General features: G+C 43.6%; 1 protein-coding gene across 2 annotated transcripts in view; it reads right to left on the minus strand.

Moving 5' to 3' along the window:
* Positions 1 to 27,427, minus strand: part of LOC115174427 (pleckstrin homology domain-containing family G member 1) — a 112,588-nt gene that overhangs the window by 67,187 nt on the left and 17,974 nt on the right. Inside the window, exon 1 of one of the 2 annotated variants that reach the window (XM_029732933.1) lies at positions 12,219 to 12,741. The exons of the other annotated variant lie outside the window; for it this stretch is intronic. Coding sequence (XP_029588793.1) covers positions 12,219 to 12,228 — 10 coding nt within the window. The 5' untranslated portion in view covers positions 12,229 to 12,741. Of the gene's footprint in view, positions 1 to 12,218; positions 12,742 to 27,427 lie in introns of those variants that run through there. 2 annotated transcript variants of the gene reach the window in all.

Consider the following 27,427-nt stretch of genomic DNA (forward strand, 5'->3'; position numbering starts at 1 on the left):
TACTAAAATAATGATTTTCCAGAGAAGATCCAGATCTCAGGGAATTAGACCAAAGTTCTCAATTGGTACAAAATATATAGAGTACTGTACACACTACAATTACTTAGGTTTAAAAATAAGCTCAACTGGACACCTTAATGAGGCAGTAAATGAACTGAGAGACAAAGCATGCAGGACATTCTACGCCATTAAAAAGCAAATTCTAATTGAAATACCTATTAAAATTTGGCTAAATCGAATTGAATATGTCATTGAACCAATTGCACTTCATGGCAGCGAGGTGTGGGGTCCACTTGCAAAACAAGATTTAATCAAATGGGACAAACACCCCATTGAAACCCTGCATGCAGAGTTCTGTAAGAATCTCCTACAGGTCCAGAGGAAAACTACAACAAATGCATTCAGGGCAGAATTAGGCCAATATCCACTAATAATAAAAACTCAGAAAAGAGCCATTAACCTCTTTGGTATAGGGGGCAGTATTGAGAATTTTGGAAAAAATATGTTCCCGTTTTTAACTGCCTCCTACACCAACTCAGAAGCTAGAATATGCATATTATTGTTCAGGTTTGGATAGAAAACACTCTGAATTTTCTAAAACTGTTTGAATGGTGTCTGTGAGTATAACAGAACTCCTATGGCAGGCAAAAACCTGACAAGGCTTCAAGCAGGAAGTACCCTGTCTGACAAGGAGTCGTGCGTCTTACCTCTTTTTATTGAAAAGTAAGGATCTTAGCTGTAACGTGACAATTCCCAGGGCTCCAATAGGCTCTCAGAGCCCGCGAAATAACTGAAGGTTTACGAGGGAACCTCAGGTTGAAATATATTATCGCCTTTTGTAAGTGGATGCTCGGAGGACCTTTCAATGATGCGCGTGCATGAGTCGCTTCTGAGGAGAAATTTTATTCGGCTGTTTAGGCTCAATGCATACTCCCGGTCGGAATATTAACACTTCTCTATGACATAAATGGCATAAAAATTGGTTTTAAACAGCGGTTGACATGCTTCGAAGTACGGTAATGGAATATTTAGACATTTTTGACACGCCAATGCGCCATGCGCGACACCGCGAAGAAGCATTCTAGAACTCACGAACAAAACGTCGCTGTTTGGATATAACGATGGATTATTTGGGACCAAACCAACATTTGTTATTGAAGTAGAAGTCCTGGCAGTGTATTCTGATGAAGAACAAGCAAGGTAAGAACATTTTTCTTATAGGAAATGTGATTTTGGTGGAGGCTGAACTGGGTGGGTATCTAAATAGCTAGCCCTGTAATGCCGGGCTATGTACTTAGATTATTGCAAAATGTGCTTCATCCGAAAAGCTATTTTAAAATCGGACATATCGAGTGCATAGAGGGGTAATGTATCTATAATTCTTAAAATAATTGTTATGCTTTTTGTGAACGTTTATCGTGAGTAATTTAGCAAACTGTTAGTAAATTCACCGGAAGTTTGCGGTGGTTATGCTTTTTCTGAACGTCACATGCTAATGTAAAAAGCTGGTTTTTGATATAAATATGAACTTGATTGAACAGACATGCATGTATTGTATAACACAATGTCCTAGGTGTGTCATCTGATGAAGATTATAAAAGGTTAGTGCTGCATTTAGCTGTGGTTTGGGTTTATGTGACATGATATGCTAGCTTGAAAAATGGGTGTCAGATTTTTTCTGGCTGGGCACTCTGCTGACATAATCTAATGTTTTGCTTTTGTTGTAAAGCCTTTTTGAAATCGGACAGTGGGGTTAGATTAACGAGATTCTTGTCTTTAAATAGCTGTGAAATAGTCATATGTTTGAGAAATTGAAGTTATAGCATTTCTAACGATTCAAAAATCGCGCCACTGGATTTCAGTGGCTGTTACGTAGGTGGGACGAGTTCGTCCCACATGTACTAGAGAGGTTAAGTTTTGGAAACATCTAAAATACAGTGATCCCCTCTCATATCATTACCAAGCCCTGCAATGCCAAGAGCTGAACAAAGAAAAGAGTCCCCTCATCCAGCTGGTCCTGGGGCTGTGTTCCCAAACCTGTTCTACTAACACACTGAAGCCTCAGGACCAGAACATTCAATCAATCAGAATAAACCAAATTACAACACAGTCAAAACAAAACTACATTGCTTATTGGGAAACACAAGCACAAACACAAAGCAAAATGCAGTGCTATATGGCCCTAAATCGACAGTACACCGTGGCTAAATATTTGACCATGGTTACTGATCAAAACCTTAGAAAAACCTTGACAAAGTACGGGCTCAGTGAGCACAGCCTTGCCATTGAGATGGGTAGACACAGGAAAACCTGGCTTCCTGTAGAGGAAAGGCTGTGCAACCAATGCACAACAGCAGAACCTGAGACGGAGCTGTATTTCCTGACAAAATGTAAAAAATATAAAACAATTAGAGAGTGTCATTTTCCCAAATTTGAAACCCTATTCAAGGTTGTTGGCAGCGCACTACATTGCTGCCTGCCATAATTGAGGGACAGTGTCTGACAGACCAATCAACCTGCACATGTACTCTACTGTATGCTTATTGTTATTGTTGAATGTATGGTTATTTTGACCCTTGGTTATTGTTGTTACTGTTGTACTGTTGACAATTTTGATTCTCATTTTATTTATTTTTATATTGTAAATATCCAAAATAAGCTTTGGCAATATGTACATTGTTACGTCATGCCAATAAAGCCAATTGAATTGAGAGAGAGAGAGAAAGAAAGTGAGAGTGCATGTGTGTGTGTGCATTCGTACTTGAATGTGTGTGTGTGTGTCTGCGCGAAGTGCGCACGTGTGTCAGCGAGAGCTTGCTAAAAAGGAGAAAAACATTCCACGCTAATGCTTTGGCTCTGCATAAGCTACACATGCTGCACAACAGCACTTCAACTGAAGAGGGCCAGGCATGTTTGAACACTGGAGATGATACTGATACTGTTCATAAACCACCTCACTGTCTCTCCGGCACAGAGACAACAAGGTAAACTCATTATATCTCTATACCGGCAGCCAAGCCACAGACAGACAGACTTACGCAGAGTGACTCATTGGGAGAACTGGAGAACAGCCAACACTGCTGACGGCACAAATGACAGAAATTACAGTGAGAGAGAGGGTGTCAACGAAAGCACAAGGAGAAAGGGATGGAGAGAGGGATCGATTGAGTTGAAATGAGTAATTTGAGTAAAACATTTGTGGATGAGAGAGTGGATAGCAACATAGAGAGAAGGGTGGAGATCGGTAGTGAGAGCAAGATACTCAAAACGTTATACAGCTGCAGCATTGAGAGCATCCTGACCAGTTGCATCACCGCCTGGTATGGCAACTGCTAATGTGGGAAAAAGTCCACACATACTCACACACCCTTTTTTCAGACACACACACCACTCTTGTCACTACTATGCCTTACAAATCTTCTTCCATTTTGAATGTCTGTATCTCTCCCACAAACCTGTGCTTGCCTTCCACAGCCTCCCTAAGTCTCCTTACCTCTCCTCTCACCACACACACACACACACACACACACGAAAACTTTTGAGGGTGAGAGGGGAAGATTTCATCCAAATTGACCTGCCCCCCTCCCACCCTCCACTCTCCACTCTCCCCATGATCCCTCCCCCATCCCCATCCCACCCCAGCAGGACTAGCTGAGTATGGGGGCAGATGTCTTAGTAAGCTGGGGTAGGGTGGTGGAAGGAGGGGGGGTGCATTGTCCACTGAGCCTCGACATAGTAATTATGACCTCCCCCCACTCACCCCCATTCCTTACCCCTCGCCCCCCTCCTGCCACTCCCGAGGGCTCTAATTTGGGTCACGGGCTGCAGAATGGCATCTCGGCACTCCCCAAACAGCTACTCAATCAGACATGCAGGGAGAGGAAACTAAACAACCAACCCACTCAGTATCTGCTGACACACACCAACTAAGAAACGGCTATCTGAGGTATTAGGAGTGCAGAGGGAGACATTAAATATCACACAATTTAAACAGAGTTCCATGCAATAAGGGCTCTATATAATACTGGACGCTTTCTTGAATTTGTTTTGGATTTGGGGACTGTGAAAAGACCCCTGGTGGCATAAGTATGTTTGTCAGTGCTGTGTGTAAGTTGACTATGCATAGCTCATTCATTGCACACGTGAAAAATAAACTCTAGACAGTAACGTTGCATGGAAAGAACTCCATGTTAATTTAGCACACAGACACTTTTACACAGAAAATATACTAGACTACAAACTTCAGAACAGCCTCAATTTTGGTATTTTATTAGGATCCCCATTAGCTTTTGCAAAAGCAGCAGCTACTTTTCCTGTAGTCCACACAAAATATGAAACATAATACAGAATGACATAATACAGAACATCAATAGACAAGAACAGCTCAAGGACAGAACTACATAAAAAAAATGTAAAGGCACATGTAGGCTACAAATCAATGCATACACAAAAACTGTCTAGGTCAAACAGGGGAGAGGTGTTGTTGCGTGAGGTGTTGCTTTTTCTGTTTCTTTAAAACCAGATTTGCTGTTCATTTGAGCAATATGAGATGGAAGGAAGTTCCATGCAATAAGTGCTCACTGCCTTCCTGAAGACAAACAATGTATACGAAACGCTTCAGTCTGGTTTTAGACCCCATCATAGCACTGAGACTGCACTTGTGAAGGTGGTAAATGACCTTTTAATGACGTCAGACCGAGGCTCTGCATCTGTCCTCGTGCTCCTAGATCTTAGTGCCGCTTTTGATACCATCGATCACCACATTCTTTTGGAGAGATTGGAAACCCAAATTGGTCTACATGGACAAGTTCTGGCCTGGTTTAGATCTTATCTGTCGGAAAGGTATTAGTTTGTCTCTGTGAATGGTTTGTCCTCTGACAAATCAATTGTAAATTTCGGTGTTCCTCAAGGTTCCGTTTTAGGACCACTATTGTTTTCACTATATATTTTACCTCTTGGGGATGTCATTCGAAAACATAATGTTAAATTTCACTGCTATGCGGACGACACACAGCTGTACATTTCAATGAAACATGGTGAAGCTCCAAAATTGCCCTCGCTAGAAGCCTGTGTTTCAGACATAAGGAAGTGGATGGCTGCAAACTTTCTACTTTTAAACTCGGACAAAACAGAGATGCTTGTTCTAGGTCCCAAGAAACAAAGAGATCTTCTATTCAATCTGACAATTAATCTGGATGGTTGTACAGTCGTCTCAAATAAAACTGTGAAGGACCTCGGTGTTACTCTGGACCCTGATCTCTCTTTTGAAGAACATATCAAGACTGTTTCAAGGACAGCTTTTTTCCATCTACGTAACATTGCAAAAATCAGAAACTTTCTGTCCAAAAATGACGCAGAAAAATTAATCCATGCTTTTGTTACTTCTAGGCTGGACTACTGCAATGCTCTACTTTCCGGCTACCCGGATAAAGCACTAAACAAACTTCAGTTAGTGCTAAATACGGCTGCTAGAATCCTGACTAGAACCAAAAAATTTGATCATATTACTCCAGTGCTAGCCTCCCTACACTGGCTTCCTGTTAAGGCAAGGGCTGATTTCAAGGTTTTACTGCTAACCTACAAAGCATTACATGGGCTTGCTCCTACCTATCTTTCCGATTTGGTCCTGCCGTACATACCTACACGTACGCTACGGTCACAAGACGCAGGCCTCCTAATTGTCCCTAGAATTTCTAAGCAAACGGCTGGAGGTAGGGCTTTCTCCTATAGAGCTCCATTTTTATGGAATGGTCTGCCTACCCATGTGAGAGACGCAGACTCAGTCTCAACCTTTAAGTCTTTACTGAAGACTTATCTCTTCAGTAGGTCCTATGATTAAGTGTAGTCTGGCCCAGGAGTGTGAAGGTGAACGGAAAGGCTGGAGCAACGAACCGCCCTTGCTGTCTCTGCCTTGCCGGTTCCCCTCTTTCCACTGGGATTCTCTGCCTCTAACCCTATTACAGGGGCTGAGTCACTGACTTACTGGTGTTCTTCCATGCCGTCCATGGGAGGGGTGCGTCACCTGAATGGGTTGAGTCACTGACGTGGTCTTCTTGTCTGGGTTGGCGCACCCCCCTTGGGTTGTGCCATGGCGGAGATTTTTGTGGGCTATACTCGGCCTTGTCTTCAGACGGTAAGTTGGTGGTTGTAGACATCCCTCTAGTGGTGTGGGGGCTGTGCTTTGGCAAAGTGGGTGGGGTTATATCCTGCCTGTTTTGCCCTGTCCGGGGGTATCATCGGATGGGGCCACAGTGTCTTCTGAACCCTCCTGTCTCAGCCTCCAGTATTTATGCTGCAGTAGTTTATGTGCCGGGGGGCTAGGGTCAGTCTGTTTCATCTGGAGTATTCTCTTGTCTTATCCGGTGTCCTGTGTGAATTTAAATATGCTCTCTCTAATTCTCTCTTTCTTTCTCTCTTTCTTTCTTTCTCTCGGAGGACCTGAGCCCTAGGACCATGCCTCGGGACTACCTGGCATGATGACTCCTTGCTGTCCCCAGTCCACCTGGCCATGCTGCTGCTCCAGTTTCAACTGTTCTGCCTGCGGCTACGGAACCCTGACCTGTTCACCGGACGTGCTTGTTGCACCCTCGACAACTACAATGATTATTATTATTTGACCATGCTGGTCATTTATGAACATTTTAACATCTTGACCATGTTCTGTTATAATATCCACCCGGCACAGCCAGAAGAGGACTGGCCACCCCTCATAGCCTGGTTCCTCTCTAGGTTTCTTCCTAGGTTTTTGGCCTTTCTAGGGAGTTTTTCCTAGGGAGTTTTTCCTAGCCACCGTGCCTCTTTCACATGCATTGCTTGCTGTTTGGGGTTTTAGGCTGGGTTTCTGTACAGCACTTTGAGATTTCAGCTGATATACGAAGGGCTATATAAATAAATTTGATTTGATTTTGATTTGATATATAATACTGTACACTTTCATGAATTTATTTTGGATTTGGGGACTGTGAAAAGACCCCTGGTGGCATAAGTATGTGTGTCAGTGCTGCGTGAAAGTTGACTATGCAAACAATTTGGGATTTTCAACACATTGTTTCTTATAAAAAGAAGGAGCGATGCAATCAGTCTCTCCTCAACTCTTAGCCAAGAGACCAAAACATGCCGCTCTTTTCTGGGCCAGCTGCAGCTTAACTAGGTCTTTCCTTGCAGAACTGGACCACACGACTGGACAATAATCAATATTATACAAAACGAGAGCATCTCTTTATTACGGCTAGACCTCTCCCCATCTTTACAACCATTGGATCTATATGTTTTGACCATGACAGTTTACAATCTAAGGTAATGCAAAGTAATTGTAATGACCGTCGCAATGAGCGGACCAAGGTGCAGCGTGGTAAGGGTTCATCTTGATATTTATTTTTACTCAGAACACTTAAACAAAATAATAAACAATGGTAAACAACAGTCACGTCTTGCAGGCTTACCGAGCAGTACAAAAATAAGATCCCACAACTCAAGGAGGGAAAAAGGGCTGCCTAAGTATGGTTCCCAATCAGAGACAACAAATGGCAGCTGCCTCTGATTGGAAACCATACCTGGCCAAAACATAGAAATATAAAACATAGAATGCCCACCCCACACCCTGACCTAACAAAATAGAGAAATAAACCATCTCTCTCAGGTCAGGGCATGACAGTAATTTAGACTCCTCAACTTGCTCAACAGCCACACCATTCATTACCAGATTCAGCTGAGGTCTAGAACTTAAGGAATGATTTATACCAAATACAATGCTTTTACAGTGACTTGCGAAAGTATTCACCCCCTTGGCATTTTTCATATTTTGTTGCCTTACATCCTGCAATTAAAATATATTTTGGGGGGGGGGTTTGTATCATTTGATTTACACAACCTGCCTGCCACTTGAAGATGCAGCTCCTTCAGGGTTATCTTTGGTCTCTTTGTTGCCTCTCTGATTAATGCCCTCCTTGCCTGGTCCATGAGTTTTGTTGGGTGGCCCTGTCTTGGCAGGTTTGTTGTGGTGCCATAATCTTTAAAAATAATTATAATTTAATGGTGCTCCGTGGGATGTTCAAAGGTTCGGAAGATTTTTTTATAACACAACCCTGATCTGTACTTCTCCACAATTTTGTCCCTGACCTGTTTGGAGAGCTCCTTGGTCTTCATGGTGTGGCTTGCTTGGTGGTGCCCCTTGCTTAGTGGTGTTGCAGACTCTGGGGCCTTTAACCTGTTAGGGTATAGGGGGCAGTATTTTCACGGCTGGATAAAAAAATGTACCCGATTTAATCTGGTTACTAATCCTACCCAGTAACTACAATATGCATATACTTATTATATATGGATAGAAAACACCCTAAAGTTTCAAAAACTGTTTGAATGGTGTCTGTGAGTATAACAGAACTCATTTGGCAGGCAAAACCCTGAGACAGATTCTGACAGGAAGTGGATACCTGATGTGTTGAATTGACTTTAAGCCTATACCATTGAAAAACAAAGGGGGTGAGGAATGTTTTGGCACTTCCTATTGCTTCCACAAGATGTCCCCAGCCTTTACAAAGTGTTTTGAGTCTTCTACAGTGAGATCTGACTGAAGAAGAGCTTTGGAACGGCGATGGCCCATTAGACACCTGGCGTGCGAGTTGATGGTGGGTACTCTCATTCCGAAACGTTTTAAAAGAGAACCCAATGGTCCGCCTTGAATTTTATTCATGTTCTGGTTAAAAAAGGCCCTAATGATTTATGCGATACAACGTTTGACATGTTTGAACGAACGTAAATATCTTTTTTCCGTTCGTGATGTGAAGTGAAGTCCGGCTGGCTTAGATCATGTGCTACAACACGGAGGTTTTTGGACATAAATGATGAGCTTTTTTGAACAAAACTACATTCGTTATGGACCTGGGATTCTTTGGAAGTGACATCTGATGAAGAGAATCAAAGGTAATGGATTATTTACATAGTATTTTCGATTTTAGATCTCTCCAACATGGCGGTTAGTCTGTATCGCAATGCGTATTTTTCTGGCGCAGTGCTCAGATTATTGAAAAGTGTGATTTCCCAGTAAGGTTAATTTTAAATCTGGCAAGTCCATTGCGTTCAAGAGATGTAAATCTATAATTCTTTGAATGACAATATAATATTTTACCAATGTTTTCTAATATTAATTAATTATTTTGTTGTGATGACTTGACTGCCGGTATTGGAGGGAAACGATTTCCTGAACATCAACGCCATAGTAAAACGCTGTTTTTAGATATAAATATGAACTTGATAGAACTAAAAATGCATGCATTGTCTAACATAATGTCCTAGGAGTGTCATCGGAAGGAGATTGTAAAAGGTTAGTGCATAATTTTAGCTGATTTTATGGTTTTGGTGACGCCTGTCTTTGAATCGACAATACACTACACACAGCTATTGTCAATGTACTCTCCTAACATAACCTAACTTTATGCTTTCCCCGTAAAACCTTTTTGAAATCGGAAAACGTGGTTAGATTAAGGAGATGTTTATCTTTCAAAGGCTGTAAGTTAGTTGTATGTTTGAGAAATTTGAATTTTGACATTTATTTGGTTTCAAATTTGCCGCTCTTGAAATGCACCTGCTGTTGATAGGGTGCGCCACGGGTGGCACGCTAACGTCCCACATAGCCCCAAGAAGTTAAGAACAGGTGTATATATACTGAGATCATGTGACAGATCATGTGACACTTAGATTGCACACAAGTGGACTTTATATAACTAATTATGTGACTTCTGAAGGTAATTGGTTGCACCAGATCTTATTTAGGGGCATCATTGCAAAGGGGGTGAATACATATGCACACAAGTCATTTTTTTCATTTCACTTCAATTTGGACTATTTTGTGTATGTCCATTACATGAAATCCAAATAAAAATCTGTTTAAATTACAGGTTGTAATGCAACAAAATAGGAAAACGCCAAGGGGGATGAATACTTTTGCAAGGCACTGTAGTTTTAGAGATGTTCAGGACCAGTTTATTACTGACCACCCATTCCAAAACAGACTGAAACTCTTTGTTAAGGGTTTCAGTGACTTCATTAGCTGTGGTTGTTGACGTGTATATGGTTGAATCATCAGCATACATGGACACACGTGCTTAGTTTTTTTGCCAGTGGCAGGTCATTGGTAAAAATAGAAAAGAGTAGAGGGCCTGGAGCGCTGCCCTGCGGTACGCCACACTTTACATGTTTCACATTAGAGAAGCTTCCATTAAAGAAAATCCTCCGAGTTCTATTAGATAGATAGCTCTAAATCCACGATATGACAGAGGTTGAAAAGCCATAACACATATGTTTTTTCAACAACAGGTTATTGTCAATAATATCAAAGGCTGCACTGAAATCTAACAGTACAGCTCCCACAATCTTCTTACTATCAATTTATTTTAATCATCATCATTTGTGTCAGTGCAGTACATGTTGAGTGCCCTTCTCTATAAGCATGCTGAAAGTATGTTGTTAATATGTTTATGGAGAAATAGCATTGTATTTGGTCAAACACAATTTTTTCCAACAGGTTGCTAAGAGCTGGCAGCAAGCGTATAGGTCTGCTGTTAGAACCAGTAAAGGCCGCTTTACCACTCTTGGGTAGCGGAATTACTTTGGCTTCCCTCCAGGCATGAGGACAAAGACTTTCCTCCAGGCTCAAATTAAAAATATGACAGATAGAAGTGGCTACAGAGTCAGCTACCATCCTCAGTAGCTTTCCATCTAAGTTGTCAATGCCAGGAGGTTTGTCATTATTGATCGATAACAATACTTTTTCCACTTCTCCCACACTAACTTTACAAAATTCAAACTAGCACTGCTTTTCTTTCATTATTAGTTTTTTTATGTATGAATACAATTGCTCACTGTTCGTTGTGGGCATTTTCTGCCTAAGTTTGCCCACTTTGCCAATGAAATAATCATAAACATAATTGGCAACACCAAATAGTTTTGTGATGTATAAGCCATCTGATTTGATGAAAGATGGAGTTGAATTTGTCTTTCTGCCCATAATTTCATTTAAAAGTACTCCTACGTTTTTTTTCCATTATTCTTTATATCATTGATCTTGGCTTCATCGGGGCGTGGACTCTACAAGGTGTCAAAAGCGTTCCACAGGGATGCTAGCCTATGTTGACTCCAATGCTTCCCAAAGTTGTGTCAAGTTGGCTGGATGTCCTTTGGGTGGTGAACCATTCTTGATACACACAGGAAATTGTTGAGCTTGAAAAACCCAGCACCATTGCAGTTCTTAACACAAACCGGTGCGCCTAGCACCTACTAACATACCTCGTTCAAAGACACTTACATCTTTTGTCAATCTGTCTCAATTGTCTCAAGGCTTACAAATAATTATTTAACCTGTCTCCTCCCCTTCATCTACACTGATTGAAGTGGATTTAACAAGTGACATCAATAAGGGATCAAAGCTTTCACATGAATTTACCTGGTCATTCTATGTCATGGAAAGAGCATGTTCTTAATGTTTTGTATACTCAGTGAAAATCTCTACCTCTCAGTCAGTGAGAATACGCTCTACATATGAACAACGTCTGTGGGGGAAAAGTTACAGGAGAGGAACTAAGGATATCACTCCTAATCAGCAAGAACCAACATCCCTGCGAGAAAGCAAACATGTTCCATTCAACTGACTCTGCGGGAAAGCAACTATAAAACACTGTTCATACAACAGCACAGGAGAGAGAACAACGACAAAGAGGTCACACACTTCACACAACATTGTAGGCAGGGAGAAGATATCCCACCAGCACACAAAGAAGCAAACACACACACACACACAACGGACAACAATGGTGCTAGATACAGCACAACTAACAAACCAATAAGGACAATAAAAGTACACAACAAGTTTCATTCAAATGACCTTTTCCAGATGCAAGAATGACATATTTAACTAAAACAGAGCCAGCTCTTATGTGTATATTAATAAAAACATATGAATTCCTACCAGACACACCATCAAGGCATTCACCTTCAAAGACTTTAGGACTAGGACAGTGACTAAAAGGACCCTATTTTACCACATAGACACAACATGATATGAAAGATAAAGAAATCTAAACTCTGATGCACCTTTGACTGCGGATCAGACACTTGAGAAAAAAAAACAACTGACAATGTAAAACCTTTGACAGATGAAGGAGGCCCCAAACAGCATTGGACATAAAACAGTCTACAGCAAAATAACATAAATAAATCCAGCCTACCAGTTGGCATAATGGCTTGACTTTCCTTCAGCAAAAAGAACAGAAGAGTTTAAACCCTGAAGAGGAGTAAATGGTTCGAAAAGAAAACAACAGTCCAGGAAAGTTTGCATATCCACCAGGAGCAGAGTATTCCAATCGCAGTATTCCCTTCCCGCAGCATGCAGAATTCCCCCACACTTCCTCACATTCTCTCAGTCAGTCGAATACATTTCCTTCTTCAGGGAGCAAGCATGCTATCCACTGCTCCCAACACACACTCATAAACATGCACTCACTCTGGCACCTAACACACACACTAAGGCTTCTCACTGGTGCAGCAGCTGTTGAACCCTCTTTCTATACTTTATTTCAGATTGTTTCTCTATAGCTTGCTCTCTCTTTCCCTTCTTTGCTGGCTTGCTGAAGCTGTTTCTCACTGGGCTCTCTGTCTCCCTCTTTCAGACGGGCTCACCCTCTCTCTCTGGTGGTAGCATGTCCACTCAGTGTATGTGTGTATGTCTCTTTGTGCGTAATACTGAATGACCTCTGCTCTCCCCTGTTCCCTCCCCCTGGGCTTTCCCCTCCACCAGACTCCTCCCCCTCTCTCCCACAGCAAATTACAAGGAGTTGATTTCCACATTAAGTGCCCTCTCTCCCCATGTCCTCTCTTCTCTCTCCTTTTATCTTCCTCCTCCCGTTTTTCTTAAGTCGGTCGTTCTTTTCAAACTCTCGGGAAGTCTCTGTATTCCGCATGAAGAAAAAATACACTATGTATGGGTGTGTTTGTGTGTGTGACAGCACAGGCATTGAATCCCTGCGGTTAGTCAATTGGTTCACATAACAGTGCAGTTTACTGGTCAGTAGGCTACCATACAACGCTAGTGAACCCTCTAACTGCGAACTATCCAACTAGTGCCCTCCACCCCACCCCAACAGGTGCTAGGCAGCCTGCAGTAAAAGGTCTATCTCCAGCAGCACAACCCTTCTCTAGCACTGATGGGACCCATTGACCCATGAAGGCCTCTGCCCTCTCCCCTTAACCCCAAACACTGACTTCCCTCTCCCCATGCCACATAATGAGCACCCCATGCTAAGCAAATACATAACACCACTGACCAGCTCTCCTGCTTCCAACTCCGGCCAGTTAATTGGAGGACAAACCCCTACTGTCTGTCTTCCCTGTGGCTCAGTTGGTAGAGCATGGTGTTTGCAACGCCAGAGTTGTGGGTTTGATTCCCATGGGGGGCCAGTTTAAACAAAAAAAAATGCATGAAATGAAATGTATGCATTCACTACTGTAAGTCGCTCTGGATAAGAGCATCTGCTAAATGACTAAAATGTAAATGTAAAATGTCTCTCCTATCCTATCTGACAGCCTTAGGGATGGATCAAAATTTACAGAATGGTTACATGGGGGAGGGTCATGCTTTTTCAATTTCAGTCAACGTGAGGGTAGTCCAGGAGAGGGTAAAGTAATTTGTAAATGATAAAATGTCAGTATTTCTCAGTGTTTTAGAAGTAGTTGCTTATTAGGCTATATGTCAATGTGTGCTCCATGCCGCCCCTCGTCTCTGATTCTCCGCTTAGTGTTCAATATCAGTTACGCCTATAGACTAGTTAGTGTGGTCTCAATCAAAATGATCCATAGACTATAGGCTATAGGCTACGAAGTGCATGCTCGGAGAAGCACATAGCAAAGTTATATTTCTAAGAAAGTTACTGGGATGGTGTAAATAAAACTAGGCTGCATTACACACTGTAATGGATATTCCAACCCTGCTCTGCTCTAGATGATCAAAAACCGATGGTTGTGCTGTGTAAGGCTGTGGTGGCAGGTTAGGAAGAGAGTCAAAGGTTTCTTCAGAATTTTTTTTTGATTAGGCCTAGTCTCAAAAATCTTGCGCGTGGACTAGCCTATAGCTTATGTTCTGTTATTGACCTCACAATAAGCCAGATTCGAGTAACTTACACTGTGGTGCTGAAACTTGAACCAGCAGCCGCAGCACAATCAAATTCGAGAAGGTATAAATAATTTAAACATACATTTTTTTAATCAGACTAACAAAATGGAGGCTTTGTGATGCAACTAAGATATGCAGATTTAGAAACTGTTCTTCATTTTGTTAGCATTACATGGTAAGTGGGACTGGGAGACTAGTCAGGATCAATGAAAAGTTGAACAGAGCAAAGTACAGAGTCATCCTTGATGAAAACCTGCTCAGGACCTCAGACTGGGTTGAAAGTTCACCTTCCAACAGGACAACGATCCTAAGCACACAATCAATGCAGCCTCAGGATATGTGGTTTCCTTTGAACTCTATGTAAACTGGAAACCACATATCCTGAGGCTGCATTTATTGTAGCTGGGGATTTTAACATTCTAATCTGAAAACAAGGCTCCCTACATGTTATCAGCATATCGAATGCGCGACCCGGGCTGGCGAAACCCTGGATCATTGTTATTCTATCTTCCGCGCGCATACAAAGCCCTCCCAAATGCCAAATGGGCACTTTCCTACATATGTATGCCTTCTGGAGAGAGAAGCACAATATCTTCGCTACACACCCCTCCCCTTCCTGATGCAACATTTTAAATTATACTCAAAACACATTATCTTCCCACATATTTTAGATGCTTTTCACTGTCAGCTGCAACTCAATCAGCTAGACCTAATGCCACGTGCACTAACCCAAATTGTGGCCTTCCCAAATAGGCATATGCCTACACACTTGTGATTTGAAATAACCCACAGAAAAAAAGCTAATGATCCTCTGTGGTGAAGTCATAATCCCTGGTGAAGTATTTTGAGTGATTTTAGTTAGACGTGAATAATTATATAATTTTGACAAAACATCAATTTACTTCAGGGCAATTCAGCATCCTAACAGTGCGCTAATCACCCGCCAACTTTCCTTTCCAATTTGCAAGAGGCTGAAATCAGATATCTGTATGTAACTTCCGCGATGCATACAAAGCCCTCCCCCACCCTCCTTTCGGAAAATCTGACCAGGACTACATTTTGTTGCTCCCAGCCTATAGACAGGAACTAAAACAGGAAACACCCGTACTCAGGTCTGTCCAACGCTGGTCCGACCAATCGGATTCTACGCTTCAAGATTGCTTCGATCACGTGGACTGGGATATGTTCCACATAGCGTCGGACAATAACATTGATGAATATGCTGATTCAGTGAGCAAGTTTATTAGCAAGTGCATCGGTGATGTTGTACCCACAGCGACTATTAAAACCTTCCCCAACCAGAAACCGTGGATTGATGGCAGCATTCGCACAAAACTGAAAGCGCGAACCACTTATTTTAATCAGGGCAAGGCGACCAGAAACATGACCGAATACAAACAGTGTAGCTATTCCCTCCACAAGGCAATCAAACAAGCTAAGCGTCAGTATAGAGACAAAGCAGAATCGCAATTCAACGGCTCAGATACAAGAGAAATGTGGCAGGGTCTACAGTCAATCACGGACTACAAAAAGAAAACCAGCCCCGTCGCGGACCATGATGTCTTGCTCCCAGACTAACTAAACAACTTCTTTGCTCGCTTTGAGGACAATACAGTGCCACCGACACGCCCCGCTACCAAAACCTGCGGGCTCTCCTTCACTGCAGCCAACGTGAGTAAAACATTTAAACGTGTTAAGTCTCGCAAGGCTGCCAGCCCAGACGGCATCCCTAGCCGCGTCCTCTGAGCATGCACAGACCAGCTGGCTGGTGTGTTTACAGGCATATTCAATCAATCCTTATCCCAGTCCGCTGTTCCCACATGCTTCAAGAGGGCCACCATTGTTCCTGTTCCCAAGAAAGCAAAGGTAACTGAGCTAAATGACTATCACCCCGTAGCACTCACTTACGTCATCATGAAGTGATTTGAGAGACTAGTCAAGGACCGTATCACCTCCACCCTACCTGACACCCTAGACCCACTCCAATTTGATTACCGTCCCAATAGGTCCACAGACAATCACACAATCACACTGCACACTGCCCTAACCCATCTGGACAAGAGGAATACATATGTAAGAATGCTGTTCATCGACTACAGCTCAGCATTTAACACCATAGTCCCCTCCAAACTCGTCATTAAGCTTGAAACCCTGGGTCTTGACCCTGCCCTGTGCAACTGGGTCCTGGACTTCCTGACGGGCCGCCCCCAGGTGGTGAGGGTAGGAAACAACATCTCCACCCCGCTGTTCATCAACACTGGGGCCCCACAAGGGTGCGTTCTCAGCCCTCTCCTGTACTCCCTGTTCACCCATTATTGCGTGGCCATGCATGCCTCCAACTCAATCATCAAGTTTGCAGATGACACTACAGTGGTAGGCTTGATTACCAACAACGACGAGACGGCCTACAGGGAGGAGGTGAGGGACCTCAGAGTGTGGTGTCAGGAAAATAACCTCACACTCAATGTCAACAAAACAAAGGAGATGATCGTGGACTTCAGGAAACAGCAGAGGGAGCAGCCCCCTATCCACATCGACGGGACAGTAGTGGAGAAGGTGGAAAGTTTTAAGTTCCTCAGCGTACACATCACGGATAAACTGAAATGGTCCACCCTCACAGACAGCATGGTGAAGAAGGCGCAGCAGCGCCTCTTCAACCTCAGAAGGCTGAAGAAATGTGGCTTGTAACCAAAAACACTCAAACTTTTACAGATGCACAGTCGAGAGCATCCTGTCGCACTGTATCACCGGCTGGTATGGCAACTGCTCCGCCCACAACCGTAAGGCTCTCTAGAGGGTAGTGAGGTCTGCACAACGCATTACCAGGGGCAAACGACCTGCCCTCCAGGACACCTACACCACCCAATGTCACAGGAAGGCCAAAAAGATCATCAAGGACAGCAACCACCCGAGCCACTGCCTGTTCACCCCGCTATCATCCAGAAGGTGAGGAGGTCAGTACAGGTGCATCACAGCTGGGACCAAGAGACTGAAAAACAGCTTCTATCTCAAGGCTATCAGACTGTTAAACAGCCATCACTAACATTGAGTGGCTGCTGCCAACATACTGACTCATCTCTAGCCACTTTAATAATTAAAAATTGGATGTTATAAATGTATCACTAGCCACTTTAAACAATGCCACTTTATATAACGTTTACATACCCTACATTACTCATCTCATATGTATATACTGTACTATATACCATCTACTGGATCTTGCCTATGCCGTTCGGCCATCGCTCATCCATATATATTAATGTACATATTCTTATTCATTCCTTTACACTTGTGTTTATAAGGTAGTTGTTGTGAAATTGTTAGATTACTTGTTAGATATTACTGCATGGTCGGAACTAGAAGCACAAGCATTTCGCTACACTCGCATTAACATCTGCTAACCATGTGTATGTGACAAGTAAAATTTGATTTGATTTGATTATCTGATTTCTGATTGTCTTAACTCCCCATGTACACCACTAATAAGCTGAGCTTCTCAGTCATTTTTTCTTCACCTCACACAAGTCAACAATTTTTTATTTATTTTTTACATCCATTGCGAATGACAGTTCCTCAGTATTTGAAAAATCTTTCCAACACTCCCGGCCTCGATAATCAACAATCCTCGATGTGAAAGAGAAAAATATCATGATCTGATGATCAGATATATCCAGTAGAAACATCACAAAAAACTACTGTATGTCCCAATCGCAGGAAACTCTGAGGTCCCAGAATAGGCTAGTTGATACGTTGCAAATTCGCTAGGGACAGTGATGATTTGATACAATTGCACTTCACTAGCAATAGCTCCAGTCAAGACAGATAGAAAGGGAGGGAGACAGGCAGAGTAGAGAGATGAATGTGATTGAAAGAACCAGAATTTAAAGAACCAGAATGAATGTGATTGAAAGAACCAGAAGAACCAGGATATTGTCTACTGTTTTTATTTGTTAGCTTTAGGCCTATGTATTTTACTTAGTTGACGATGGGCCCATCGCCTGCTGCTGCATTGGCCTATAGGCTATCGCTGAGTTCTATGCTCTCATTTCTTTAGCCGCCAATTGATCACAGTGTATTAATGTGTCCATATGGCAGAGGCTGGTGCTCTCACCATAGTTGAATTTGAACATTTTACTTCAGAATTTTATGCTTAACCTCGTGACAATGATTTTGAGAAACAAAAACGTTATTATTGACAAGAAACTGTTCCACAAAAATGCGCATATAAAAATAATCATAACTGGGGGGGAGAGAGAGAGAGCAGATCGGTAGAAACTCACAAGCTGCCTATGGTTCTTTACTATTACACTATTTAAAATCAATTGTGAAAGTGCGGTCCCTTGAAAAACGTGCTCGCCTATGTAAATCAAAGGCCCGTCCAACTGATTCGTTCTGGTGCCGGTCCTGGTTGGGTCTAAAACCTCTCACAAGCATCCACGACTGAGGTCATGACCAGCTTTTTAACTACAGTGAAAGGAGCATGGCACTTGGAAATGTTATGAGAGAGTAAGTATGAAGCCTTAAGTAAACTATCCTTGTCTGTGAAATTATTGTGTAACATATTTGTTTGGTTGGTCATCTCTTTTTTGTAAAAAAATAAAATGTGGATGCTTTGTTTCTAAATGTTTGTGCATTTTCAATGGCTTCATAGCATTGTTGCTGAGGCAAGTCTGATGTATCACACAGACCGGTTTTGGTGGGCAGCTGTTATTTGAAACAAATCCAGGGAGAGAGAGAGAGAGAGCATGCAGGCTGCGAAGTTGGGCTAGCTTGTGTGTGTGTGTGTGTTTAGTGTAGCTATAGGCTAATTTGTCATGGCAACACAATTTGTTTACCGCGCATGCATAATTCAGGGCATTGTGCAAGTAGGCCTATGGCAAGTAGTTATTCCAGACAAATATGCTGCAGACCACACAGACCGGGAATTGAGAAAGGCTGGTATAGGCTATGGATAATTTTATTGAGACCACAGTAGGCATACTTGATATTGCGCGCCAAGCGGGGAATTAGGGATGAGGGTCATCATCGGGCACACATGAGACACTACAATAAGCAACTAATTCTCAAACCCTGAGCAATATCAAATTTAATTGATTACAAATTGCATGACCCTCCCCTGGGCTAAATGTAAAAAATAGTAAGCCGTCCCCCTTTCCTCCGGGTAACTATTATGTAAATTTCAACCTCTCCCTTGTCCTTATAAATAATGTTCACTCCCTTACAACAGTTAACCTTGCCTAACATCTCTTATTCTCTTTTCCTCCTAAATTAGTCTGTAGAACTTTCTTTAATTCATCCTTCTCTTCAGAAGCATATTATTCTCTTGAAGGTCTGTTATAAGAAAACACCCAATCACAAGGCCACTCTCTACTTCAGGGCTAACACACATGCACACACACTTAGGATTGCGGGTTTGAAGGTTTGTGTGGTTGCCAGAATGATCGAGGCCATAGCGCTGTATTCACTGTGGTAACTTCCAGGTGCTCGGCTCACCCGAGTAACAGAGGAAGGGCAATCTCTCTCTCTCTCTCTCTCTCTCTCTCTCTCAGCACTCAGCACTCAGCACTCAGCACTCAGCACTCAGCACTCAGCACTCAGCACTCAGGTCAGTATTCGAAGTCGATCCATGTCTGAGAATGTCGGGAGATGATGTGGAAACCGGCCACTAGGGACAACAGTGCACGGTGTTACCTTCAAGTATGTTTCGGTTTCGCTATGGCATTATGGACGCGGGTGGTGATGTGTAGCATCTGATTCCAAAGGTTGGTAGTTTGAATACAGCGATAGACAGTTACTTTTGAGATTGTTGTTTTAAGCCTATACCAAAACTTAACCCTTACCTTAATCATTCAGAGTTAATGCCTAACCTTCAGATTTCAGGGTTAATGCCTAAACTTAACCCTAGCCTTAAAATGTGTATTTTTGAGAAACATGGATAAACAATGACGTGAGACTGTGAGAGCTAGTTGCAGCACACACACACACACACACACACACACACACACACACACACACACACACACACACACACACACACACACACACGATCAGAGAGCTTGAACACAAGAGACAAACAAAACAGTGTGTGAGTGCGCCCAAGGAAAAGATGGATGTACTCCATATGACTACAAGAACAGAGTAGCTTGTTCCAACCCCTCAGCGCTGGGAAAGAGGGCGTGAATCATTCCACCTCAAAAAGCACTAGAAAGAGGATTTCGACATCCACCATCTCTGATTGTTCTGAACTTATTTCTGTAGTTAGAAGCTGATTAGATTAGCATTCCTGAAACATAATTTTGTTGAAATATAATTTGATATCTGAGAAGAAGAATAAAAAACAGTCTGCCGAGCATTTTCCCGCTAGAATGAATGATATGTATCTTCTAGCATCAATTGATAGGACAGGCACCTGCAAGGGCAGACTGGGACAACAAAAGCCCACATTTTGTTTGCCTCCCTGTTGTGCTGTCTGTCTCAGCATCTTCTCTGATGTCTGTCTCAGCATCTTGTCTGTCTGTCTGTCTGTCTGAATTACTACAGGGCTCCAGACAAAAAAATTTCCCCGGCTTCACCAGTCTCAACGTCAACAGTAAAGATGGGACTCTGGGATGCTGGACTTCTAGGCAGAGTTCCAATGTCCAGTGTCTGTGTTCTTTTGCCCATCTTAATATTTTACAGTTGATAGCACTAGTCCATAATTTGGTCTGATACTCATCTTATATAGTCATTCATAGTGCTTTATTAAGAAGTGTAATAAACTCAAGAAACAAGTTCAAGAAATAAGTTGTTTAATCCAAGCCCCCCCTAGCTTCTCCTTCACTCAAATCCAGACAGCTGATGTTCTGAAAGAGCTGCAAAATCTGGATCCCTACAAATCAGCTGAGCTAGACAATCTGGACCCTCTCTTCCTAAAATTATCCGCCGCCATAGTTGCAACCCCTATTACTAGTCTGTTGAACCTCTCTTTCGTATCATCTGAGATTCCTAAAGATTTGAAAGTTTCCGCGGTCATCCCCCTATTCAATGGGGGAGACACTCTAGACCCAAACTGTTGCAAACCAATATCCATCCTGCCCTGTCCTTCTAAAGTCTTCGAAAGCGCCAAGTGCACAAACAGATCACCGGCCATTTCGAATCCCACCGTACCTTCTCTGCTATGCAATCTGGTTTCCGAGCTGGTCACGGGTGCTCCTCATCCACGCTCAAGGTCCTAAACGATATCATAACCGCCAGCGATAAAAGACAGTACTGTGCAGCCACCTTCATCGACCTGGCCAAGGCTTTCGACTCTGTCAATCATCGTATTCTTATTGGCAGACTCAACAGCCTTGGTTTCTCTAATGACTGCCTTGCCTGGTTCACTATCTACCTCTCAGATAGAGTTCAGTGTGTCAAATCGGAGGGCCTGTTGTCCAGACCTCTGGCAGTATCTATGGGGGTGCCACAGGGTTCAATTCTCGGGCCGACTCTTTCCTTTGTATATATCAATGATGTCACTCTTGCTGCGGGTGATTCTTTGATCCAGCTCTATGCAGACGAGACCATTCTGTATACTTCTGGCCCTTCTTTGGACACTGTGTTAACTAACCTCCAGACGAGCTTCAATGCCATACAACACTCCTTCTGTGTCCTCCAACTGCTCTTAAATGCAAGTAAAACCAAATGCATGCAATGCTTCAACCGATCGCTGCCCTCAACCGGCCATCCGACTAGCATCACTACTCTGGACGGTTCTGACTTAGAATATGTGGACAACTAAAAATACCTAGGTGTCTGGCTAGACCGTAAACTCTCCTTCCAGACTCACTTTAAGTATCTCCAATCCAAAGTAATATCTAGAATCGACTTCCTATTTCGCAACAAAGCATCCTTCACTTATGCTGCCAAACATACCCTCGTAAAACTGACTATCCTACCGATCCTTGACTTCGGCGATGTCATTTACAAAATATGCTCCAACACTCTACTCAGCAAATTGGATGCAGTCTATCACAGTGCCATCCGTTTTGTCACCAAAGCCCCATATACTACCCACCACTGCAACTTGTATGCTCTCGTTGGCTGGTCCTCGCTACATATTTGACACCAAACCCATTGGCTCCAGGTCATCTATAAGTCTTTGCTAGGTAAAGCTCCGCCTTATCTCAGCCCACTGGTCACCATATCAACACCCACCCTTAGCACGCGCTCCAGCAGGTATATTTCACTGGTCATCCCCAAAGCCAACACCTACTTTGGCCGCCTTTCCTTCCAGTTCTCTGCTGCCAATGACTGGAACGAATTGCAAAAATCCCTGAAGTTGGAGACTCCCTCACTAACTTTAAGCATCAGCTGTCAGAGCAGCTTACCGATCGCTGCAGCTGTACACAACCCATCTGTAAATAGCCCATCCAATCAACTACCTACCTCATCCCCATATTTGTTTTTGTTTTTCTGCTCTTTTGCACACCAGTATTTCTACTTGCAAATCCTCATCTGCACATATATACACACACACACACACACACACACACACACACACACACACACACACACACACACACACACACATTACTCCAGTGTTTAATTGCTAAATGGTAATTACTTCGCCACCATCGGCCTATTTATTGCCTTACCGCCTTACTTCATTTGCACACACTGTATGCAGATTTTATTGACTGTACGTTTGTTTATCCCATGTGTAACTCTGTGTTGTTGTTTTGTCGCACTGTTTGGCCAGGTCGCAGTTGTAAATGAGAACTTGTTCGGCCTACCGGTTAAACAAAGGTGAAATAATAGAAATGTAATAAAAATAACACGTCCGAGCAGGAATGCATGACTCAAGATATTTTTATGTGCAATCTAATCCAGTGATTGACATGAATTTTGGGTTGACAATTAGACTATAGTTGCTATATTTTACTGTCAAAATAGGACTCTAGAATTTCCACATTATAATTTTTTTCAGTAGAGATGAGTTAAATAGGTCTTTATATGAACAAACTAATATCATAGGCTGATTAATTTGGGGTTTAACACCAGAGGAATTGGTAACTCAAAACACATAAGACTAAATCGCTAACTGTAAATATAATACCCATTGCTTGCAACCATGTATTCATCCAACAGTAAATGTAATGTCCTAAAACAACGTTTCAGTAGCAGGCTACTGCCCAAGACACCTATAGGCCTATGCCATCACAATGGCCGGTGCGCCGCTTCATATTTCAAAGCCATATCAAATGTCTTGGTTATAAAATAGTTGCAATTAAACTGAATATTGAGAGTTGAGAAGTACACTACCATTCAGAAGTTTGAGGTCACTTAGAAATGTCCTTGAAATAAAAAATTTATTTAACTAGGCATGTCAATTAAGAACAAATTATTATTTACAATGTCAGCCTATCGGGGAGCAGTGGGTTACCTGCATTGTTCAGGGGCAGAATGACAGATTTCTACCTTGTCAGCTTGGGGATTTGATACATGCAATATGTTTTGTGGACTTCAATGGACAGATGTTGTTCTCCAGTTTTGTAATGAAACAAATGTGTGGTTGAATTTATTCTGCCACTTTGTCTTATTGTCTCGGCCTTAGGTCTATATATCACGGTGAACTAACAGGTTATTGTAACGGATTGGCAGTCGTGGTGAAGGAATGAGGCACAGGAAGCAGCGAGCACAGGGTAGTGGCGTATTTAATGTAGACTCACTACTGAAACAAAATATTCCCAAACACAGGGGAGAAAGTACACACGGCGTAAAATAGCGCCGACACGAACATGAACCGTTAACATAGAAATAATCCCGCACAACACGGAAGCGGACCAGCTCACATAAATAGCCCCGCTAATTAACCACACTCAACACAGGTGCACAAAACCAAAAAAAGGGAAAACCAAAAAGGGGAATCAGTGGCAGCTAATAGGCCGGTGACGATGACCGCCGAGCGCCACCCGAGCAGGAGGGGGCGCCACCGTCGGTGGGAATCGTGACAGTACCCCCCTCCTGATGCGCGGCTCCCGCAGCGCGCCGACACCGGCCTCGAGGACGACCCGGAGGGCGAGGCGCAGGGCGATCCGGACGGAGGCGATGGAAATCCTTCAACATGGATGGGTCCAAGACGTCCTCCGCCGGCACCCAGCACCTCTCCTCCGGGCCGTACCCCTCCCAGTCCACGAGGTACTGCAGGCCCTTCGCCCGGCGTCTCGAGTCCAGAATGGCCCGTACGCTGTACGCCGGGGACCCCCGATGTCCAGAGGGGGTGGAGGGACCTCCAGCACCTCACCTTCCTGCAGGGGACCAGCTACCACCGGCCTGAGGAGAGACACATGAAACGAGGGGTTAATACGGTAATAGGAAGGGAGTTGTAACCGATAACACACCTCGTTTATCCTCCTCTGGACTTTAAATGGCCCCACACACTGCAGCCCCAGCTTCCGGCAGGGCACGCGGAGGGGCAGGTTCCGGGTCGAGAGCCAGACCCTGTCTCCCGGTACGAACACGGGTGCCTCACTGCGGTGGCGGTCAGCGCTCCTCTTCTGCCGTCCACTGGCCTCCTTTAAGGAGTCCTGGACGGCTTTCCAGGTCTCCTTGGAGTGCTGTACCCAGTCCTCCACCGCAGGAGCCTCGGTCTGACTCCGGTGCCATGGTGCCAGGAACGGCTGGTAACCCAAAACCCACTGAAAGGGTGACATGTTAGTAGAGGAGTGGCGAAGTGAGTTCTGGGCTAACTCCGCCCAGGGAATGTACCTCGCCCACTCCCCTGTCCGGTCCTGGCAATACGACCTCAGAAACCTGCCCACCTCCTGGTTCACCCTCTCCGCCTACCCATTGCTCTCGGGGTGAAAACCGGAGGTCAAACTGACCGAGACCCCCAGCCGCTCCATAAACGCCCTCCAGACCCTGGATGTGAACTGGGAACCTCGATCAGAGACAATGTCCTCCGGCACCCCGTAGTGCCGGAAGACGTGGGTAAATAGGGCCTCCGCAGTCTGCAGGGCCGTAGGGAGACCGGGCAATGGGAGGAGACGGCAGGACTTAGAGAACCGATCCACAACCACCAGAATCGCAATGTTCCCCTGAGAGGGGGGAAGATCTGTCAAGAAATCTATAGACAGGTGCGACCATGGCCGTTGTGGAACGGGGAGGGGCTGTAACTTCCCTCTCGGTAGATGCCTAGGAGCCTTACTCTGAGCGCACACCGAACAGGAAGAGACATAGGACCTCACGTCCTTAGCCAAGGTGGGCCACCAGTACTTCCCCCTGAGACTCCGCACTGTCCTCGCCACACCAGGATGACCCGCCGTAGGTAGCGTGTGCGCCCATCGAATCAAACGATCACGAACACCGAGCGGCACATACATGCGACCCACGGGAACCTGCGCAGGCGCAGGTTCGAACACTAATGCCCGCTCGATGTCCGTGTCCACCTCCCATACCACCGGTGCCACCAGCCTAGACGCTGGAATGATGGGAGTTGGATCGATGGACCGGTCCTCCGTGTCATAGAGACGGGACAGCGCGTCGGCTCTAGTGTTAACTTCTTGAGGCTACCTGGGACGTTAGCGTGCCACCTGTGGCGCACCCTATCAACAGCAGGTGCATTTCAAGAGCGGCAAATTTGAAACCAAATAAATGTACAAATTCAAATTTCTCAAACATACAACTAACTTACAGCCTTTGAAAGATAAACATCTTCTTAATCTAACCACGTTTACCGATTTCAAAAAGGTTTTACGGGGAAAGCATAAAGTTAGGTTATGTTAGGAGAGTACATTGACAATAGCTGTGTGCAAAGCATTGTCGATTCAAAGACATGCGTCACCAAAACCATACAATCAGCTAAAATTATGCACTAACCTTTTACAATCTCCATCAGATGACACTCCTAGGACATTTTGTTAGACAATGCATGCATTTTTAGTTCTATCAAGTTCATATTTATATCTAAAAACAGTGTTTTACTATGGCGTTGATTTTCAGGAAATCGTTTCCCTCCAATACCGGCAGTCAAGTCATGACGACAAAATAATTAATTAATATTAGAAAACATTGCTAAAATATTATATTGTCATTCAAAGAATTATAGATTTACATCTCTTGAACGCAATGGACTTGTCAGATTTTAAATTAACCTTACTGGGAAATCACACTTTGCAATAATCTGAGCACTGCGCCAGAAAAATACGCATCGCGATACAGACTAACCGCCATGTTGGAGGAATCTAAAATCGAAAATACTATATAAATAATCCATTACCTTTGATTCTCTTCATCAGATGTCACTTCCAAAGAGTCCCAGGTCCATAACGAATGTATTTTTGTTCAAAAAAGCTCATCATTTATGTCGAAAAACCTCCGTGTTGTAGCGCATGATCTAAGCCAGCCGGACTTCACTTCACTTCAAGAACGGAAAAAATATATTTCCGTTCGTTCAAACATGTCAAACGTTGTATCGCATAAATCATTAGGGCCTTTTTTAACCAGAACATGAATAAAATTCAAGGCGGACCATTGGGTTTTCTTTTAAAACGTTTCGGAATGAGAGTACCCACCATCAAATCGCGCGCCAGGGTGAATGATGGACCATCACGTTCCATGGCTCTTATTCGGTCAGATCTCACTGTAGAACACTCAAAACACTTTGTAAAGGCTGGGGACATCTTGTGGAAGCAATAGGAAGTGCCAGAATATTCCTAACCCCCTTTGTTTTTCAATGGCATAGGCTCAAAGTCAATTCAACACATCAGGTATCCACTTCCTGTCAGAATCTGTCTCAGGGTTTTGCCTGCCAAATGAGTTCTGTTATACTCACAGACACCATTCAAACAGTTTTTGAAACTTTAGGGTGTTTTCTATCCATATATAATAAGTATATGCATATTGTAGTTACTGGGTAGGTGTAGGAGGCATTTAAAAATGGGCACATCTTTTTTCAAAAAAGTCTCAATACTGCCACCTATACCCTAACAGGTTAAGGGAACCCGGTCTATAGGAGATAGTGAACCTAAACCGGGCGAAGAACATGGCCCACCTTGCCTGACGCGGATTCAGTCTCCTCGCTGCCCGGATGTACTCCAGGTTTCGGTGGTCGGTCCAGATGAGAAAGGGGTGTTTAGCCCCCTCAAGCCAGTGCCGCCACACCCTCAAAGCTTTTACCACCGCTAGCAACTCCCTGTCCCCCACATCATAGTTACGCTCCGCCGAACTGAGCTTCCTCGAAAAGAAAGCGCAGGGGCGGAGTATCGATGGCGTACCCGAGCGCTGTGATAGCACGGCACCCACCCCAGC

The sequence above is a fragment of the Salmo trutta genome, chromosome 35, assembly GCF_901001165.1.
Source record: "Salmo trutta chromosome 35, fSalTru1.1, whole genome shotgun sequence".
NCBI classification, from domain to species: Eukaryota; Metazoa; Chordata; class Actinopteri; order Salmoniformes; family Salmonidae; genus Salmo; species Salmo trutta.